The sequence below is a fragment of the Ctenocephalides felis genome, unplaced genomic scaffold (assembly GCF_003426905.1).
Source record: "Ctenocephalides felis isolate EL2017-DRISC unplaced genomic scaffold, ASM342690v1 CF-g0.4_SCAFFOLD_00845, whole genome shotgun sequence".
Lineage (NCBI taxonomy): Eukaryota > Metazoa > Arthropoda > Insecta > Siphonaptera > Pulicidae > Ctenocephalides > Ctenocephalides felis.
Window position 1 is genome coordinate 62,636,609 of NW_020536999.1, and position 22,608 is coordinate 62,659,216.

Consider the following 22,608-nt stretch of genomic DNA (forward strand, 5'->3'; position numbering starts at 1 on the left):
CTTTAGTATTAGATTTTCCTATTATACAATATTTTTTTCACCTATCCTGAATACAGAAACACCTATCCTAAATACAGAGTACAGTATATAATAAAAACAAAATTTGCTCCTCGTTCTTCAAATTTTAATCTTCTTGTTGGTTAATTCAAACGAAAAGTTGAACCAAATTGCCATATGAAACAAGGTTGTAAACTATATTAATGTATTATTAATATTATCATTACAATTAGCAAAAATTGTAAAACAACTCGTAAAGAAAGACAACTTCTATTTCCAATATCCCAGAAACAGGTTGAGCAACTCCTTCAACAACCCCGGCAGGTTTCTTTCGAACGTGTCGCAATTAACAATAATTATAAACATTGTATTAATTAAAGTACAACTATAAACTAGAACTTAATGGTTTGTTTAAAAAAAGTTCGTTGTAGGAAAGAAATATCGATAATTAAAAAATCACAGAAGAAGATCTGCTTCATTAATAAATGCAAAGTGTGTGCACATGGCGGAAATGCAAAAAGTTGTGCATATTATAGAGGAACCTAGATAGTAAAAGAAAGATTTGTTACTTTAGATACTAACAAAATTATTACGAAACTAGTGGTGTATGAGAAATTTGCATTTTCGATTTTCGGCCCATTACTATAACTTACCCTACGGGTCGGAATATTAATCGAAGTAATAAAAATAAAAATCCTATCTATAAATTACTAACAAACTTATTATAAAATGCAAGTATTTCTCTTTATTAAAAATCCAGTAAGGTTTTCCAGTATTCTTTTCTCCAGTCTCCTCTATAATTATAAAAACAAGACTGAGACGATAAAATCTGCCAACATATAATTGAAATGATTGCACTATATCTGTGAATAAAACGATGCTCCAAGATATACGTTGGCAGAAGTGTGACTAATTTTTTTACGCAATTAGATCACTTTTTCGGATCCGGTTGACTTCCGACATGAGGCAGAATTATTCCATAAATTATAGAAGATATTAATTATTTGCATTTTGTGTGAAAACTTACAGTACAAAGGAGAAAGCTCAACTCGTTTTGTCTAATTGTGAAGAAAAATATGAGTAACATTGTTGAAAAAGGTTAGAAAAGACAGACAAAATTGGTTCAACAAGAAAAGATAATAGTAATGAGAGACATCGGCGTTATAGAAAAATTAGCAAACGTGTTTTATGAGGATAATGAAGAAGAACAAGATAAGACAAAAAAGGTAATACAAAGTACAAGAGAGAGTAAAAACAAAATTTATTGAACCTTATTTTTTAAATCCATATCCTCTACATATATTAGGTTGTCAAATATCTCCCTTCCGCTTTTTTGCTCTTGGTTTATGATACAAAAAGGCGGAAGAGAGATATTTGACAACCTTATACTGAGAATGCTCAAAAACTAGAATTTTTCATTGTTGCTAAATTTTTAATTAATTCTTATTCTAGACATTTCAGTACAGAACAAGTTGGCAATTCACATTTTGCATAGGGTAGGGCAGGGCTTAAAGGTTCCAGAGTAAAAAGATCCACCAATAATATCTCAAAAACAAGTGAAGTTAGGAATTTTTTAAGAACAATGTTTGAAAGTAGAGAGCAAAAAATGTGTAGCCAGTCATTATATCGATTTTTACGACTTCGCTATCAGGAGGTAAATGGCAATGTTTGAAAATCCATAACAAAAGTATTTTCTTTCGTTCTTAGTTTTTTGGTTGTGAGCACTGTTGTTTAGTTTACGAGACCTTAATAAAATATTCAAGTATACGTTATTGATTGTTTCATAAGATGTAGTATTGATTTTAAGTTATTTTCAATTGATTTTCCTATATATCTTCTATTAAGGCTAACTAATATGTGCAGTAAAAAGTATTTAAAAACGTAAATTAAGTTCAAAAAGCAATTATAACAAAAGTAAATTGAATTAATAGTAATTTGAACCCTGCTGATAAATGTTTCTGACGAAATACCAGATGAAGGTTGTATACGGTGTAATCATTGCTAAAAATGTGCTCAACAAATCTATATTTTGCATCGATTGAATACTGTAGCTATTATTTCGTAAATAATCTTTAAATTTAAAATTAAGACATTGGGTGTGTTTGCTTCCTAGTTGTCCCTTTTACCCAGCATATAGGGATAGATGACAAATTTAAAGAAAAACGTAAAAAACACATTTCAATAATTAGCAATTAACTGGGAATTTTACCCAACATAGTAGAATAGTTATTCGTTTAATACGTGTTATGTGTTGTGATGTAGTTAATTTGATTTATACACTATATTTACTTAAAGTTTATTTTTTTTATTTTTTTAAATTTTATTGGCCTCCGCTTTACACCATTTTTAGCCACCTATTCATCATATATATACTATCATATCTATACTTTAGCCAACCATTCATCATATATATACTATCTCTTTTTATATCCTAATCTTCCATTCAATTTTCATTCTTCTTCTTGTTTCTCAATATGTTCTTCTCATCTTCTAAACTAAACTTCCTTTTTCCTTCTTACTTCTAGTACAATTTTTTCCTTGTATTCTAAAAATAACAATTCTTGATCTACTTTAATATTTTATAATTTGAATTCTGGTATTGCTGGAAATTAGAACCGAATTCCTTCAATGGGAGTCGAGAACGCTACTGAATGAGCTATTTCCGTCACTACTTAAAGTTAAATTGGACCTTTGTGCCCCGCCTTATCCTATATATTCCTTCCTGTATCTTGACAAATATATAATAATAACCATAATAAGAAAACGTGTGAAGAACCTTTGGGTCTGCTAGTCAAAATTTAATAAATATCAAATATATTTATGAAAACTGCCCCAAGACACTAAAAGTGGCAATCACACCTGACAAAAATTTCAGCTACCAAACAATTTATATGCCATAAAACTATAGTAAAAGCACATTTATTGAAGTAAATGCACACAAAATTTAAGAAGATCTCTCAAACCATCTTGTTCATTTACCATATTTCATTACACGGCTCGAATTATGATTAATCTCAAACAAAACAAAAAAGTGATTCCATGTTCAACGACCCATACTCGGATATTCAAATGATGAAAATATTATCTTAGTGAAAGTCAAAACATTTCAGAGGAATCACAACTCATCAGACATCACTCATCACTCATAAAAGCATATTATTATAATTTCCAGATGCGTTCTCACTTGCATTATCATTAGCGATTGATTGTGAAATGATTAAACGGACAGATTAAATTTGTTTCTGATAAAAGGAGAGGTGATGGAATTTAAAGGTTACACTTGGAGGTTCTGTCAAAACCTTCCATCAGAAATAAAAAAATCAGTAAGAATAAAAGCATACTGACTGATCTTGATCCTAGTCCTAATCCTAATCATAATAGTGTAGTAAGAAATTTGTTCAGTTAATCGATAAAATAGGTAAAAACAAACACTTATTTCTGAGAATATATTCTATTTATATATAAAAAAATTGTCAATTTGTAGATTATAACATGGAGCTAAGTGATCAACCAGTTAGAGGTTACAAAATAAAATAAACAGAAAGTTATATTTGCCTATTAAATTAAATTAAGAAAAAAAAACTTCAAAAAAAATAACAATAATGCGCTTCCATTCAACTCTTTTTGAAACTTTTTACTTAAATAGCACAAAGTTTTCGTTCACCTGGTTTGTTGCAATTGAACTTTGCAACTAGCAATTTCTAATCTCTTTCAATAAAAAGAAAAACATCAAGAGTTGACGCAAATGTGATAACAGCAAAAATTTTCGTATGTATAAACGCACAAATTGACGTAAAATTAATAAATATAAGCAATTGACGTAAAATTAATAATATAAATCTATTGACGGTTTAATTGAAAATTAGTTAACTAGAGTAAAAATGCAAATTTGTATTTAAACATTTTTATGTTAAATTTTATATAAAATTAAATTTCAAAGTACAAGGAAGTGGTTTTTATTTTTAATCATTCAAATGTGATACAAGCCTTGCAATTTAACAAATATGTTTTTCAAATAATTATATACAAGCATCAACTCTTTAGTTGAAGACGAAATTTAGTAGAAGTATTTATATATTATAGTAATACGTATCATATTGAAAATGTGTCATTTTAGCCATAATGCTATCATATTGGTCAATTGTTATTCTTCCTTATCTTTATATTATAGGGAATTATAAAATACAATGATAAACTAGTGGTAAGTAGCATTTTTCATTGTGGAAAGTTGCATGAACTTCCCGATATGTGTAAATAATCGGAATTACCAATAATATTTGCTTCGTTTGTAAATGATCTACTTGCCTACCTGTCCACCTGTTTTATTACTCTGCATTTATTCCAGTCTATCTCTTTACCTCTCTACCTGTTTGTCTACCTGTTGACACTTATATTTCGCTACCTATCTGTCCTATCTATCTACCCGTCTGCCTAACTACCGGTCGGCCTATATACCGGCAGGCTTTTCTGCCTAACTACCGGCAGGGTAGGCCTATATACCGGTAGGCTTTTCTACCGGTCTGCCTATATACCAGTATAAATGTCCGCTTCTTTACGTATCTACCTGACAAATTGTTTACGTATAATACTTCTCCATCTGCTCACCTTTCTTCTTGTCCACCTGTTTACCTGCCTACTAATCTACTTGTTTATTGTATAAATGTAAATATTGAATCATTAACACTTTGGTTACGGCTGTCCACCTGAGTGGACAAACATTCTCTGTGAGGCACAAGCTATTTTATAAATAATGACTCAGTTTGCATCGAAAAATTGAATAAATTACATATAACAGTGTTAAACAGTGTTGTATTTTGAAAATAATTTTTAATTTTAGTAGTATTTTTAGCCTTTTTCTTTGCTATATAGTCTTTTTTTTAATGTTTAAAACGAACGAGCGCTTTTAAATATAACAAAACGACTAGTAAATTTTGTGAATTAAGCCGTAGTGAAGATGAGTTTTAAATAGACATTCATACAGACAAATTTTACGAAATTACTATTCGCACCGAAGATAGTGATGAATGTGATGATGATATTATCCAACCAACAAAAAGAAGAAGTTCGACTTCGTTTGAATTCGAAGAAGAGTGGAAAGACATTAGCGAATGCGCCGATTCTCCTTCAATAATCAAGTTTAACATACATCAACAAACACGCCGACTACAAACACCAAGCAATATAAGACATCCAATAGATTATTTTACGTTATATTTTACAAATGATTTATTAGACAATTTAATAGAAAAAATTAACCATTATGGCAGCACAAAAATGAACAAATATACTGACTAATCCTTGGCATATTCTAAATGCGAGTAAAGCACTAGAAGGAAAGCGGCGAACAACATTTTATTGTAAAACATGCCAAAATCAACCAGCTATGCATTTTGGAAATTGTTTTGAACGTCACCATTCTTTATAAAATGATCAAAAATAAATTAATATTATAAATGTAAGTCCTTCCATGACCAAATTTTTATCAAACAAATTGCATATCATACACAAAGAAATCAAGTTTACAGCCGGTACAGTAGATTGTTTTGAAATCAGTGCCGTCCCGTAAGTGTTAATAACAACTGCATCTATATGAATTCTTCTTAAGAGGATTATAACAGACGGACAATTTTTATCGAAGAAAAAAAGTTGTTTCCTAATATTAATAACATGCATATTGCTTAAACAATGAAAAATCTATCCACCTCATGAAATGTTTCTGATATTCCTTCCCACTCAAAAGTTATTTCCTAATATTAATAACATGCATGTTATTTAAACGAAAATCCTAAAAAGAGAATGCCTTCTGCAAGACATCCACAAAAATAGACGGACTGCAGAAACAAATGTAGAATGTTGGACAAATTACGCTTACGATTAAAGAAAATAAAACTAGAAATTGAAAACTGAGGCACAAGACAAGAAATTAGAAGCTTGACAAGTAAAAAGTGATAAATAAGACATCTGCCTTAGGACAAGGCATAATCAAAATTCATCATAGGATCTGCCTATAAAATTAAATTAATTCTAGCACCCGGAATCCGCATATGTTATGCAGACAAGTTGAGTAACTCAATTCTAATTTCCTACTGCCAATATATGCAACGTTATTAACAAATCATTCCATCTACGGTCCGAGGGCAATTTTTCTGCACAGCCGACACTCATTGTTCATTCCGGTTGCACGGTCGAGCATTGTTGACTCTTGTTCAGTATTGTTAAGTACCATTAAGTATTGTTAGGTATTGTTGAACGTATTGCATGGAAAAAAGGCGTCTATGGAACGAGTTGCATTTTTTGTTAATTTTTATTTTCATTGCGGTTTGATTGCGTTTGTTTAAATCTATATGAATCATTTGATGTATGCGGATGCACGACTCACAGCTATTCTGATGTAGACTCATTCGAAGGTTTATTACGAGTGATAAAATAAACACACTATACATATTATAAAAGGAATAAATTATATGAGTTATGTCTATATTATAGTCCCTTTCAGTGCAAAAACATAAGCTGTCCCATCAGTAACAAAAATATCCAAAATACTTAAGTTCTTTTAACTAGCAATCAGAACTAGTTGGTCTTTGGGGAGTGTTTGCTTCCTTACATTTTTTTTTTTTTTTTAATATTTTTAACAGCAATCAGAACCTTACGTCCTTTGAGCTGTTGGGCTGAAACTTCTCCTCAATACGTATTTTTTAGATGGTAACCCCCAATGGTTAACCCATCCATATTTGATGATATTTGTTATTAACTTCCCGTAGGGTAAGTTATTGTAATGGGCCGAAAATCGGAATTGAAAATTTTTACATTTCTCGACGTTTTGAAGGTTTCTGAACGTTTTGGCATACCTCAGAAAAAATGGATGTGTGTGTGTGTGTGTGTGCGTGTGTGTATGTATGTGTGGATACAAATTTCCAGTCACGTTTTAGGGCGCACGGATCAACCGATTTGAATGGTTCAAAAAACATTCGATTCCTATTGATAAGGAAAAAGAGCTGATTAGTTTTTGGCGAAGGCAGGTCCAGCCGTTTCGGAGATACGGAGCAAAAAGTGCAGAAAATAGAAATCGAATTTTCGGGAGAACGGAGTATCCGATTTGAATGATCTAAAAAACATTCAATTAGTAATGATTGGGAGAAGTGTTTATCAGTTTTTGGCAAAGGCAGGCCCAGCCATTTAGAAGATACGAAGCTAAATATGTAAAAAATGGCAGTTTTTTAAAGAACTAAGCGTCCGATTTAAATGATTCAAAGAACTTTCTGCTTGTCTTAACAAAATAATTGATTTTGGAAAAAAAATTTTGTTAATTTTTTTTTTTTTTTTTTTTTTAGTTTTTTGTATATCGAAAATATATATTTCAGATTTTATTTTATTATTTTATATTAGACAATGATATAATATTTATAATAATCTATTTGAGAACATTCAGTATTCAACGGGAAGTTCCAGCAATTTGCCATAATTGCCTCAAGACAGAATTCCACTTACAGCTAGTTAGAATTAATCTAATAGGGCTGACTTTTCCTTACATTTTAACCTAGAATTTTTCTCAAGGTGGCAACCTAATTGTCAACCACTATTCATTTTCATATGTAGTCTATATATTAGATTTGCATATTTGATAGTTTTGACGTGTATATGTTACAGCACAAAATGCGCACAAAATGCGCACAAAAAACAATTTTCACTTAAGATTGAGATTCTATTTCAATCGTGAAAATTTTATACCATACTGCTTTATACCGAGCTGGCCAAGGTTGAGATTAATCCCAGGGATAGCCCACGTTCTTAAACACATAACACGTTCAGGTTCTACATAGGCTTACTTGGGTTAGGTTTAATTCCACAAAGTGAAAAAAACATACTTGCAGAAAACCTGAAAATGGAAAACGTATCTAGTTCCAAAATATAGAAAATGTATCAATATTCAAAAAATTGTTTCTTTCTGGAATTACAACCACTAAATAAAAAGTAATGAAGGCTCTTAAATCATATACAATGTATATTCGAATAATGTATAAATTTATTCTAGAAATTATTAGCAACCAATTGGTATCGCCAAAAATTTGGTTTTTGAACCAAATATTTTAGCAACTGATTCTCATAATCATCAATAATTAGTTTTATTAAATCAAAACACGTTCGCAAATGTCGTTTCTATAGCATATATATCTTTAGTAAAAAAAATTTGAATTTCTTTTATTAAAAATAATAATTTTTTTTATTAAATATATTACAAATATCTGATCGATTATAAAACATTGTTCTGTCAATACTCTTTTGTTTTTATATTCCACCAAATTAAATTTCAGTATAGTGTTGCTTAACATTAATATAAACCTGATCTTCATGGATCTGTAACACGTACACGGGGTGCACAAGAGTCATCATGATGATGTTCGAAACGTGATTTTTGTGTTATTAAATGAAGATTTGGTTGAACTTGAAAGTGTTGATCCAAGGGCACTACTGCACCTGATCACCTGACCATATTGGCAGAGATTCAGAAGAAGGATATGGTGAAATTTCCACGTACGATCCTGAAGCATACATTTGTCGTCTAAGCGGCTCTTGGTAGTCAGAAAAGCTGGTGTTAGGCTTGTTTTGCAAACAAATCATAAGAAAACTATTGCAGTCCTCGATGTTGACCACGATCCATCACACCATGGTTACTTGTCAGCAAATTGGAGCATGTGGGGGCATGCTCCTTTGCAAATAGGTATGTCCTTTATAATAGATGAATCATCAGAGAATGGATGTTTATGGTAGTCAGAAAAGCTGGTGATAGGCTCGTTTTGCAAACAAATCATAAGAAAACTATTGCAGTCCCCGTTCTTGACCACGATCCACCACACCATGGTTTCTTGTAAGCAAATTGGAACATGTGGGGGCATGCTCCTTTGCAAATAGATATATCCTTTATAATAGATGAATCATCAGAGAAATCAAAACAATGGATGTTCATGGTCTTTTGCCAATAGGTATGTTCTTTATGATAGAATAATCATCAGAGAAACCAAAACAATCGATGTTTAAGGTAGTCAGAAAAACTGGTGTTAGGCTCGTGTTGCAAACAAATTATAAGAAAACTATTGCAGTCCTCGTTCTTGACCACATTCCACCACACCATGGTTACTTGTCAGCGAATTGGAGTATGTGGGGGCACGCTCCTTTGCAAATAGGTATGTCCTTTATAATAGATGAATCATCAAAGAAACCAAAAGAATTGATGTTTGTGGTAGTCAGAAAAGCTGGTGTTAGGCTCGTTTTGCAAACAAACCATTAGAAAACTATTGCAGTCTACGTTATTGACCATGATCCACCACACCATGGTTTCTTGTCAGCAAATTGGAGCATGTGGGGGCATGATCCTTTGCCACTAGGTATGTTCTTTATGATAGATGAATCATCAAAGAAGCCAAAAGAATTGATGTGTATGGTAGTCAGAAGAGCTGGTGTTAGACTCGATTTGCAAACACATCATAAGAAAACTATTGCAATCCTCGTTATTGGCCTCGATCCACCACACCATGGTTTCTTGTCAGCAAATTGGAACATGTGAAGGCATGCTCCGCTCCTTTGCAAATAGGTATGTCCTTTATAATAGATGAATCATCAGAGAAACCAAAAGAATTGATGTTTATGGTAGTCAGAAAAACTGGTGTAAGGCTCGTTTTGCAAACAAATCATAAGAAAACTATTGCAGTCCTCGTTCTTGACCACGATCCACCACACCATGGAACACTTTTCAGCGAATTGGAGCATGTGGGGGCATGCTCCTTTGCAATGTCCTTTATAATAGATGAATCATCAGCGAAACCAAAACAATGGATGTTTATGCAAGATATGCTTTCTCCAGGCCAATATTTTTTGAAAATGAATTTTGTATAAACGTGAAAAAATGTATTAAAACTATTTGATCGATTATAAAACATTCAGCTGTCATGACTCTATTGTTTTTTTCCTTGTCATAACCAAGGCCAACTCTTATATTTTTAAAATCAACCACTATATAATATTTTAAGATAACCAGTTTTAGACCATGAACTCTATCGCTATGTTAAGTTTGATTAAAAACACCAAAACAAAATTTTAATTTTTAATTACGAAGGAAACAGGAAGGAAGGCTGATCTTCCAAAACAATCAATACGATAACCAACTAAGATCTTTTCATGATTTTTCGAACAGTTTTTGATTGTTCAAAATCAGTTCGGAATTTTTAGCTAAAATTTGGACAAAACTTTTTCAATTCTTGTTCTACTTATAAAGAAAGGGTTTGGCTAATCATCATAGAGAACTAATCGAAGTTTTTATTTAGTTACATCGAATCACTTAAATGTTTGAAATCGTCTAACTTTTCCTGAAAAAAAGTCAAAAATATCACACACACACATACATTTTACAATTTTGGTCCGAAAGTTGACTTTTGAAAAACGTCGAGAAAACAAATACATCACATTGATAAATATAATTACGGTTTATCAAGTTTAGAGCAAGCAATGTAATTGCTTTGCAAGTTATTATAATTGCAATCAAAAGATTAAAATCAAATAATTATAATTATTATTTAGATGACAAATTGACCATGATAAGTTGATAACTTCATCTGTGGTGTCAGTATATTTGATTGCCGTAGCAATTTCATCCCGTTGGCAATAAGTCACTTACAATTTGATCCACTTTTCCAACTTATCAAATCCTTTCAAGTTGCTTATATATTAATTAAATGTCTGACATAAAGAGAAATATCAAACAAGCAAAACGCATCAAAATTAATTTACCATAACAAAAAATAAAAACAAGAAATGGCATTCTAATTAAACTTCTCTGATTTGAACGTTATGAGGCTCTATAAAATGTTGAAACGGCTATCAAGATTCTGTCAGATGGTAAAGTTATTCAATCCACACCTCATAGTAGATAGGCTGAGGTAAAACTCCTAGATTTAAAAAAAGGAACAACGTTTACTAATGATCTATATCTTAATCTGACATATGTCACAAAAGTATAATTTTGAAGAAGGTACATAGCAATAATTAGAATTTTCTTTATATTATAAGAATATTTATTTATTATAAATTTTCAGAAGTATAGAAGATTATACTTTTCTAGACATATATAACTTATATCATTCCTATTAGGTACTATTTGACAATTTAAGTCACTTATCCAGTGTGACATTATTAATGATTACAATTAGTAGATTATATTACACAAATTTACCACCAGCTCTCCATCTATTCCATACTCCTGACATGTTGATTATGCGTCAGTCATAATATTGTTAATTTAAACACGATAAGATAAGTTATTTGTTGAAGTTGCAAGTGAACGCACAGTTTTATGAAACTAAATGCACTTTTATAAATCAATAAACATATATTCTTAATTTTACAACACAATCGTAAAATATGTTTCAATCATGATTCAATCGAAGTTACAGCACACTGCAATATTAAAAACGAGTTTTCAATTCGTGCCGAATGTATAATTAAACAATTTTATTGCATGTGAGTAAATGAGATTTAAAAATGCAATAAAATGTTAGTTGAAACTTTTAGTTGTAAATTCCAAATAATTATCGGTTATAAACATCATACTAAAGAACTGCAGTGTTCTAATAAATCTCTTTGAAATTATGTACAATTGGTTTATTCTTGGTTATACATCTTATGGCAAGGTCACACTTATTTTGTTCAAAATGTTGCCAAAATTGTGGTAGCTATTCAAAGGTCACTTTAATTCCATATAAGAAAAGTTAAAAACGAAAAATAGCTCTGCACAAAAGTAGTATTTCAACAGGCAGTGATGTAAATTCCATTTAAAAAAGAGTGCGCGTAAGATTCACACGCGATTAAAGTAAAACTTATTTGCTACTGTACAAGATGGCATTTAAGTAAAAATAAATACATCATATAACAATTTTGAATAATGTTTATCAGTAATATGATAATAACACTGATGATGCACATATTTATTAGTGTCAACCATTATACACATTTATATAATGATAAATTATAAATTATATATTTACTAGCAAGCTGTACGAACTCCGTTTCACCACCAAATGGTTTCATTTTATGTAACATTTCGTTTGGTGATTAAAAGATGAAGAAAAAAAATTGCCTGCTGTTGAAATTGAATAAAAATTTGCACAATACACGTGACTGATTTGATGGTTTCTAATTGAAATGTTAGGAAACGAATAACTCATTTTTTCACTTTTTTGCGCAATTTCACAGTGAACACAATGCCGGTTTGTCATATGAAATTAACTGAGCAGAGAACAATGAGTAGCTGTCAAACAAATGGGTTGCAGTCAAACAAAAAATATTAGTTTGTGGTACATGCTAAGTATCAAAGATGGCGCTGTTTGTGAAAAAAGAAAAAGTGTTTTCCGCTTTCCTGTTAAAATCTTTCTTCAATTTTCTTTGCTATAAACCTCACGAAGTCCGAGACCTTTTTAACGAATACAAAATCGTCGAAATCGCTTCGTGCGTTCTAGAGTTATATCGTCAGGAAGGAAAACCCGACTTATTTTTATATAATAGATAATAGCAATAAAAATATGTATAATATTTAAAAACAATAATGTAATTAAAGTTATACTTCAAATATGACGTCATCGGTTTGTCATTGCAATTAGCATTTAGAAATAAACCTTTATTAGAGAAATCAAGTAATTGCTGATTAATAAATTCTATAATATTCGTTCACACAGTGGATTATGTTAAACAACGCCTAAACAAATATTGTTTTCGCAACTTTTATCATGTAATTGTGTTTGAAGAACGTAATAGAATTAAAATTAACATACATTCATTGACTGCTTGTATTTTTTTACTTTTCCGCGATATAATCTCATTCATTAAACAGCTGTAATATCTCTGTTGCCTAAAAATATTTTCCATTTTAATAACTTCCAGGATTTATAGAAACTACGAATAATATAAAGAGACGACTAATCACAATCGACCCGTATAGAAATGATATCATCGACAGCGAATGACGAATCATTGGCACTCGACTCTTATCTTATCTGCCGTAACGCACTTCCGTTGCATTTGTACGGATTTACACCCTAATCGCGCCTAAAGAAGTTTTTTTTCCAAAAGTTTTACTTCAATATAGAGCAATAATATCCAATATTACCTAGCTTTGGCACAATGATAAAACATGTCATAATAGTATAAATTCACCTTGAAGAAAAAAATCCAGAAGTCTTCATCACAGATATTAAATTATATGTTACTCTAACTATTTGCCAAAATTATAATATCGTAATATCGTCAAAAATATGTTTAATTGATCATATAAGATGAACTTTGTAGTTATAGATCAGTCAATTGAAATTCAGACCAATGCAATCACTTCATATTTAATTTACATCGAAACAAACTCTCGATTTGATCTAAATCTAAATCGTTCCACTGATATTTGCATAAGCAATTGCAAATGGCATTTATCGTCGAACTCTTATAAATCTATTACAGTTCTTTCAGGGCACTCTTGGTTGACAGTGGACTAATGGAGTAATGGAGTAATGGAGTAAGAGACGCCTTCGACTATTATTATCCCACTTATTAGTAGATGGGATATGTCTGCAATGATATTGTGAAGAAATGGATGATGTGGACTTTGCAATAAATAAAAACAGAGCTGATGCTATTGTGAATTATTTTTTATAATACATAGCTAACAAGTCATTTTGCCTTTCCCCTTAGTATCATTTTGCTTTGGTATTATTTTGATTTTTTGACTTTTTCTATTATTTTTATTTGCAAAATTTTGCAAATTTCATTATTGTGCAGAAAAGTCACTACACTATATATTAAACTTCTACAATCCATTTGTAGGATTTTACGTGTATACATTCTATGTAAAATCTAAAAAAAAATGTGGATGTCAAAAATGATTTTGCCTGTATGTAAATGCATTTAATCACGATGATAAATAAAGCTGCAAATGTTACTTTTAAATAACAGAAATATTAAGCAAAGAAAGATTTTTAGAAAATAAATAAGACTCTGGCCATTTGCGTCCACTAATCACTACAGGTGATACAACCTGGTGTTGGAATATAGATGTATTTGCATACTATATATCTATTATACGAATTTATATATCTATATACGATATATATATATATATATATATATATATATATATATATATATAAGAAAAAGCAACTCATTAGATGTGCTAATTAACACATCTATCTCTCCCATTACCCATCTCGAAAGAGGACACGAGTGGATCTTCTTAGTGTCGATAAATTCCAATAAGTAGGTGATGTTAATTACTATTTAAGAAGACTTACTACAATCTATAAAAGTACTACTTAACTACTAAATATTTATGAATAGCACTAAAGATTAATTGCAAAAAATTGAAAACGCGTTAGAATTAACTAGTCGTGTGTTACTATAATCCATTGTTTTTAACAACTTTTGAATAGTCAAGATTAGGAAAATTAAAATAAAGTTTGAATGTATGTATTGTGTTCCAATTTCGATTACTAATTTGGTTTAATAAATGTAGGTAACTTAGATTAAGTACAATTTCAAAATAACCAAGACCTTTAATGAACTCCTCAGGTAAGCTATTGCATAATTGGCTGACTGATAACTTCCTTCGAATTGATCAACTATGTAGTACTAATTACACTTAAAAAGGAAAAAAAGAAAAATAAAAACCAGAATTATCATAAAATACATGCAGAAGATTTTACTGAAGCTAACTATCATGCCTCGGTCCAAGAACAGCTCTTGAAAATCATATTTACTAAAAAAATATATTTTGAGACCAAATAGCATTTACGATATAGCTAATTAGAACATTTCGCAAAATTATGTCAAATTATTATCACATTTTCAAAAAAAAAAAACAAGGAAAAATACCTATTGTCAGTACAAACTCATTCATTATTTTAATTCATACTATTTAATTGTCCTTAGCAAATAAAAGGTTTAGAAGTACAATATAGCTAAGTTGAAAAACTATATAGTCTTAATCGATGGCTTCTCAGATAGATAAATATTAATTTTGTTCTGAATATTTAATCTCGCAGAAACCTTCTGATTACCATTTTACAAAGTTACAATAGACAATAGACTTTTAGCAATAGACTTTTTTCCCAATATATCAGGAACTAATCGTTTTGGCATGTATAAGTCAACACAATGTTCCAAAAACTTTATAAAAACTAGGTTAATAGCCTCTGAACTAATCTAAGGGCATGGGTACTATTATTAGAAAAACTTGAGACATCTTTTCGTAGTAGACAAGCAAATATTTCTTGTTTAAATTATCAAAATTATCAGAAATTATCAAACAATTTATTATGTGAAAGAATGAATGAAGCATTGTTCGATACTATTTTTGCATAAATCAATATGAAATTTAAAAGCATGATGAAATCAAATAAAAGCAATCAATAAAATTTAAATATAATTAAACTCAGTAGAAATCAACACATTTTAGAAAAATAAATAATGATTTTATGAAAATGCATGGTTCTCCTTGGTTTTTAGAGAAGATATATCACAGTAAACAATCAACCATAGATGCCAATCAGTCTATATTATTGTTAGTGTTTTTTTAAAATGAAAATTTATGCCAGTCTTATAATAAAAATTTAGCTATAAATAAAAAAACTCCTACGTGTTATTTTACGTTATATTTTCATTCTGAAGTTATTTCGTTAAAAAAATCATTTTGGATTTTTCAATTTTTGAATGATTAAATTTACCCAACATTGACTGCCCTGAAGCCTATGCATTTTTTTATACTTGTTTCGTATATGACCGGATCAATTGATAGACTACATATTAATTATTTTTTTCATCATCAAAACATCATAAATGGAAACATCAGTATCATAGACAAGTTATAGTTGTCGTTCATCCAGAAAAGTTCGAGACCTTAATTGACTACTCATCGAAATTGGCAAAAAATCAAGTTAGGACATGGATATAATAATACCTACTACTATACAGAATAGTATTTCAAATTACGTATATTAAAAAACGAGGAATAAATAACATCTGTTCAGTAACTCCCATCAAAATCAGTAGTATGACAACATATTTCTCGTTCGACCAGGACAAGTTTGAGCCCTGATTTTCCCTTCAAAATCCGTGAAAAATCAACGTTTGCACACGAATATATTATAATATTAATATTTATCATATCATCAATCTATCAAAACAACAACTAAATAATAAATATTTAATAACTCACCGATGGTATCGAAGATGCCAGCAGTCCTTCCAGCAGACACTGCCACTCAAGTGCGCGCAGGTACAACAGGTGATACCTCCTCTCCAAGCCTCGAATTCCTCGAGGACAATCTCCTGAAGGATTTTCGCTGCTAGTACAAGTTGAATCTAGTTCTTCCTTCGATTTCTCTTCTTTGCCGTAGGCTCTCAACAGTGCACCCACTACGCGACCCTGGGCTGATATCTCGAGCTGCAGATCCTGGAAAATGGTAAACGACAGATTAAGAAACTGTGATCTAGTAAGTTTTTTTTTTAATTATATTTTTAACAGCAATCAGAACCTTACGTCCTATGAGCTGTTGGGCTGAAACTTCTCCTTACTTCGTATTTTTAGATGGTAACCCAATGGTTAATCCATCCATATTTGATGATTTTTGTTATTAGAAATAATCTAATAGTGCTGACTTTTTTTTATTGGTGCAGCAATGCCGGGCAAGGGCTATTTTCACTTGGAAACATTGCTATCTATATTTCCAATAGAAAATCGTTGTCACTGTTGCCTGACAACTGGCTGCTCGAAGTGGGTATCGAACCCGGGACCTCTAAAACAAGTCCTTTCGCTCTTAACCGCTTACCTACGGGGGAGCCCAATCTAATAAGTAATAGAGAAATTAATGCAAAAAATACAAATTATTTTGTAAACACTGTAATTGAAATAAAAATTCTAAGTTGTGCAATAATAACAATAGCGAGTGCTGCTCGAGATATTTTATTTCTTCTCATGCAAGTCATCAACTCTAACTTGATGAAAACATTTTGTTTTTGGAAAAACTTTTATTTCAGCCTTGGTCTCCCAAATGATGAATATGTCAACTTTCCACCATGCACGAAAATACTTAAGAGGGTTCAACTGCTTATAACCACAAATTTTTTATGTTTTGAATTTGAATTTTTATACCTATTTTATGTGCCTAACCATATTTCCTTATAGTGATCCCTTTCAATTCCCTTTTTCTTTCTCATTTCCTATATATCTTATTTTATTTTATTTCTTAGACAATGCTTTCTAGTTGATGATCAAAAGACTAAGTTGTGGGTAAATTTATAATATTATATACATTTTAAAAATATTTTTCAAAGCAACAATTTTATACACCTCAATGTTTTCAGAATTATTTCTGATTTAAAATTAATTGAAACGAAGTAGCTACTTCTGGTATTTCATGATTAACATTATTTGACGCCTTGCCATTTGGAGATTAGATTTTAGAAGCTAATATTGTGTACCAATCTCCATTGAATAGCAAAGATCTAGCTTTTAGACAGATCAATTTAGAGCTCAGTTAACAGTTGTAAGGCTAAAAGTACTGAAATCAATTGCAGAAATTAAAACCCTACACAGCAACTAAATTTAAGCAAAAGTAATAGGAGAAAATAATAGAATTGTGAAGAAAGCTGAAATCCAATCTGCAAAATTCTTAAATTTACTTAAATCAAGGAGCTCTGTCTTGAATTCTTCTTCATTTAAGTTTTTCTAAGCTATTTTATAGTCACTGGTCATTTCAAAATTTTCAAAATATTCAAGTTTTATAGTTTTACAATTAATTATTTAGTGTCCATCATCATCAATTCAGTAGATAGATTGATGCTGGTATCCTTTTTTGGCTAAAATTCTCATCAAGTGTTAGAATTTTTTATAAGGTGGACTAATTTTTTTCTCTTTCAATCTTTAAGAAAATAAGGAATAAAAAGTTTTAGAATTTTTTAACAAATATTCTTCCGAAGTGGCGATAAAGAAAAGAAAATGCGCATAAAATAATCAACTGCATTATATAACTTTATATTTACATTTAATGATAAAAATTCAAATTATTTGAATTGCTCATTGCCTCATCTCCACATTCACTGCTCCATGAATAATTTCAGAACAGCAGTATTAAAACTATGATTTTTTATTATAATAATAAAGTTTTTATCGATTATGAAATATGTATTAAATCAGTTCGCTTTCTATTACTAATATTATTTTATATATCATTTTTAATGCATATTTTTAAAAACATATGTCTTGGAAATCATTACAAAATTTCATATAATAACAATAAAAAAAATAATTATTCTTTAGTTTCTCATGTTCATTTTTCATAAATGGGATAGGGTAGGGCGGGGCTAGTTGAGCATAGGGGCAAGTTGAGCAATCGAAATATCTCGAAAACTATTCACCGTCCTTTTAGGCATTATATGGCGGAAAGATAGAGTTTTGGGAGAAATAAACATCCCGCGATCGCTAGTGGCCGCTGGACAAATGAGTGAGGCTCATGGGCGTATTGTTTATTTTCAGACCAAAAAGTAAAAAAGTCATTCATCACGAGTTTTTGTCTAGTTTAGTCAAATGTTATTTATTTTTGACCAGGTAAATTTTATTCTTCCATATAATTATAGTACTTTTAATATGCACAGAGATTCTGGGCATAATCATCACGTTTTTTTTATAAACTCACTTTTATTTTGAAATTCCGAGTTGGGGCTAGTTGAGCATAGTTGCTAAACTTGTTCTGTCACTAAGACAATTACCATTAACTTCCAGAAATTAATTATTATTTTTAAGATTTAAGCTAAGTCTATGAGTAATGATATAAAGAAATAATGATTTTAAATAAAAATACTGAATATAATGGTAAAATAATTCCTAAGTTAATTAATCGTTAATTATTCAAAGCAAATTACTATAAGTTTTGTTTTCTCTGTCAATAAAGACTATAAATATAGAACTGGTTATTAAAAACTTATTTTATTTCATCACTAATCGACATTGAACCTATGATTTCATTATACTTTCTTAGTGCTCAACTTGTCCCACCTATGGGGTACATTGAGCATACTTGACTTTTTGCATTCAAACAGCTGTAGCTTTTAAATTTTACTTATTACCAAAAACAAGTATTAACACTTTTGTTATGCGATAAACAACAAATCCATTAAGCCGTATCGCAATTTATTGAGACTTTTCATTGAGGAGCTACATCAGTTCAAGTAAAAATTTGCTCAACTAGCCCCGCCCTACCCTATTTTATCACAAATTGTAAAATATTAAACTTTGCAAGACTAACTGAATATATTTCTATTATTGATATTAATAAAAAGACTAACATTATAAATCTTGATCACTTATAACTTTACTCATTTATGTATATTTATTTATACACTATTACTTAAATAAATAAAACTTTTTACATAAATTTTAATTACAATTGCTTGCCAGAAGCACCAATTTTTAAAAAATCTTACACCAAAAATCTGGTGCAAAAAACTCCAATTTATTAGTTACCAATAAAAATATGTGTTCAAATTAAATTTAAATTTTGTTTTCTACTCTTGTATCATTTTATTTATTGTATTTCGAATTCTGAGGTTGAAAACCCAACAAACAAAGAGGAAGTGTACACAACAGACAATCAATTGATTCAATAAAAAAATATTTTAATTTCCCACTAAAACATAAAATCAATCATAAAAGAGTCTTTAACATCTTTTAATTCATTATTTTCTGATATCACACCTTAAGTAAATATTGAAGTTGAAGTAATTTCACCATAAACCGATTTCTGAGAGTGTTTCAAATCAATTTTTTAACACTTTTTAAAATAAACTAAAATATTTATTTCAAAATGTATAAAAAACGGTCATAAATAGCCAGGTGTTATATGATACCGTGAAAGTTGAACATTTTTCTTTTCTTGGGAACTAATTTTTATTGTTCGACCTTGCAAGTGCTATTAAGAAAGATGAGGTCGATACTCATATACCACAAACCGCAGACATTTATAATGTTTTTTATATCAAAAGATGCTTTTTTGTATTAAAAGATGGATATGCATACAATATAAATGATACCATAAAATAAGTTCTGTATGGATTTAATAAGATTTAGTCAAAGCTGAATTCATATACTGAAACAAGAAGGAAATACGAAGCTCCAATTAACTATGCTGCTAAATTTGAAAGAATAAAAATGCAATTTGTAGTATGTAATAGTGTTGTAAAAAATGGATATGATGATATATACAAAATAATTTCCAGGTTTCTTAGTATATTTTTTCCATATATTCACCATGATTTTTTCCAAATTTGAATATTGAGTAAAAACAAAAAAAAGTTTATCTATCTATAATTTTGATTTTTACTATTTAAATCTGAAGAATAAATACTAATATTTGCACTAAAATTGGTATGTTAACTTACAATATATGTTTGTAATAAGTAGTAAGAAAATTATTTATTAAATTGAACAATATTTAGTCAAATTGAATATTTGGTATCAGTATTCGTTCAGACGTTGAGCTGTTAACATCGGTGAATAAATAATCATTACATAAATATCAAAAAGTACTAATATATTTTATCTACCTGTCCAGCAACCTGTGTTAGTGTCTGCATTGTGTACAAATAGATACCGTTAAACACGTGTCCCCTTGCCGGGGGCACGCAGTGTCGTATAAACATTGTGTATTTTATGTTAATATAAGTGGTTATTAAGTAAATTAACCGCATTTTTGCTGTGTTAATTAATTTAATGTCTTCATGGAGTCCGATACCGGACAATTAAAGGGCCGTCCGCCCGATAAAAATCCTCCTACATGTTCGGAAATTGGCGTGACTGTTGCAAATGCAATGAATGTGTACTATGTCGGAAATGAAAATAATACAGATTTACGTAATTCAAATAATGAGGAGAGCATAATAAGAAGTGATTATATTCCAATGCAAATTAATAGTGCTGAAACGGTGATTGAAGAGTCAATTCGAATTGAAGATTCGATTAATATGGTTAATGTGTGTGACAAAAGCAATGAAGCACAAAATATTGAAATGACTGAGCAAGTACCTAGTAATGAGAATTCTAATCGAATTAACGTTGATGAAATTCATCTACCGAATCGTTTTGATATGTGTGATACTGGACCTTTTTACATTTACGTAGAATCTTTAAGTAAAAACATTGGACGTTTACACCCAATGGCTCTCGGAAAATTACTACACAGATCACGATCGATTCCGAAAGAAGATTTGTTGGAGATTATCGTGATTGGTAACAATAAAGTCAAACTAGTTCTTAGGAACGGTAAAACAGCAAATAGCCTTCTTGACGATAGTTTTTTTACTGATAATAAATTGAAAGCTTACATTCCTAAATACCTATTAATTGGGAAGGTATAATCTTTGATGTAGACATTAATCTCACTGCAGAAGAAATATTAGAAGAGATAGAATCAGTTATTCCGATAATAGATGTAAAGTGTTTGTACAAAAAAACATCAAAAGGCGCAGAATTAACTCGCAATGCGTGTGAATTATCTTTCAGGGGTTCAACTCTGCCGGATAAGGTAGGATCATTCTGTTAAATGCCCAGTCAGCCCATTTATTAAAAAGATTACCCAATGCCACAAATGTTGGCGATTTGGCCACGTTCGGGAAAAATGCCGGAACGACCTAACGTGTCCCAAATGTGCAGGTCCTCATATTAAAGACGTATGTATAGAAGATAACAACTATCTATGCTGCCTGTGCAAAGATAACCACGAGGCTTATAATAAAGATTGCAGAATATATAAAAGATATAAAAATATTAATGAATTAATGGCAACACAGAATTTATCTTTCTACGAAGCAAAAAAAATCTTTGATAACGATAAATACTCGAGAACAGTTAGAGTCAACCTTAGCAGCTTGAATAAAGATAAAGATTTCCCTCCAATGAAAATCAAGAACTCTAACCAGAGTGGGGCTTTAATAAACAATAAATTCATGGTTCTATCAGACCTGGAAGAGGAGGAAGACCAAGGTAATATTGCAACTTCCAGACATTTAATAAACCTAAAAGGATTCATGTTCCACCTCAACCAAGAGAGAAAAGAATGGGGCTGTAATCGGACATAGCATAAAACTGTTTATAAAGAAAAATGGCTGACAAGGGAAACTTTATAAACCCTAGAAAAAGAGTAAAAAATAAATCAGATTCTGATTCTGAAAATGAAGTAAAATCCAATAGGAAAATGAAGATCCTAACACATCAGGTGGCCTATATCACTTCATTAGGCTGCTAAAGGACGTCTATAATCCAAATGATCCCGTATTAAAAAATTGTTAAGTGATGTTTTTCTCAAAATGGTAAAAATTAAACACAAAATAGAGATCCTGCAAGTTTAAAAAAGAAAAAATCTAATAAGGATTTACCTGTGAGTTCAGAAAAATAAATCAATCAGTACTCCTTTCATTATGAAACAAATAAACATTTTACAATATAACTGTAGATCAATGTTAGCAAACAAGAGTAGTATAGACATTATATGTGGTCGCATAAAATTCATGTGGCAGGCCTGTCCGAAACCT

At 30.4% G+C, this 22,608-nt stretch overlaps 2 protein-coding genes across 2 annotated transcripts in view; one reads left to right on the plus strand and one right to left on the minus strand.

The window, feature by feature from the left end:
• The window catches only part of LOC113372353, a gene marked incomplete at both ends in the record, with an annotated part of 142,040 nt that extends 125,563 nt beyond the window's left edge, over positions 1 to 16,477 (minus strand). The window contains 1 exon segment of the mRNA XM_026612679.1: positions 16,241 to 16,477. Within this exon segment, the coding sequence (XP_026468464.1) occupies positions 16,241 to 16,477 (237 nt within the window).
• Positions 16,478 to 22,178: 5,701 nt separating this feature from the next.
• LOC113386957 overlaps positions 22,179 to 22,608 on the plus strand; it is a 170,285-nt gene continuing 169,855 nt past the window's right edge. The window contains exon 1 of the mRNA XM_026624718.1: positions 22,179 to 22,253. Coding sequence (XP_026480503.1) covers positions 22,179 to 22,253 — 75 coding nt within the window. The remainder of the gene's footprint in view (positions 22,254 to 22,608) is intronic.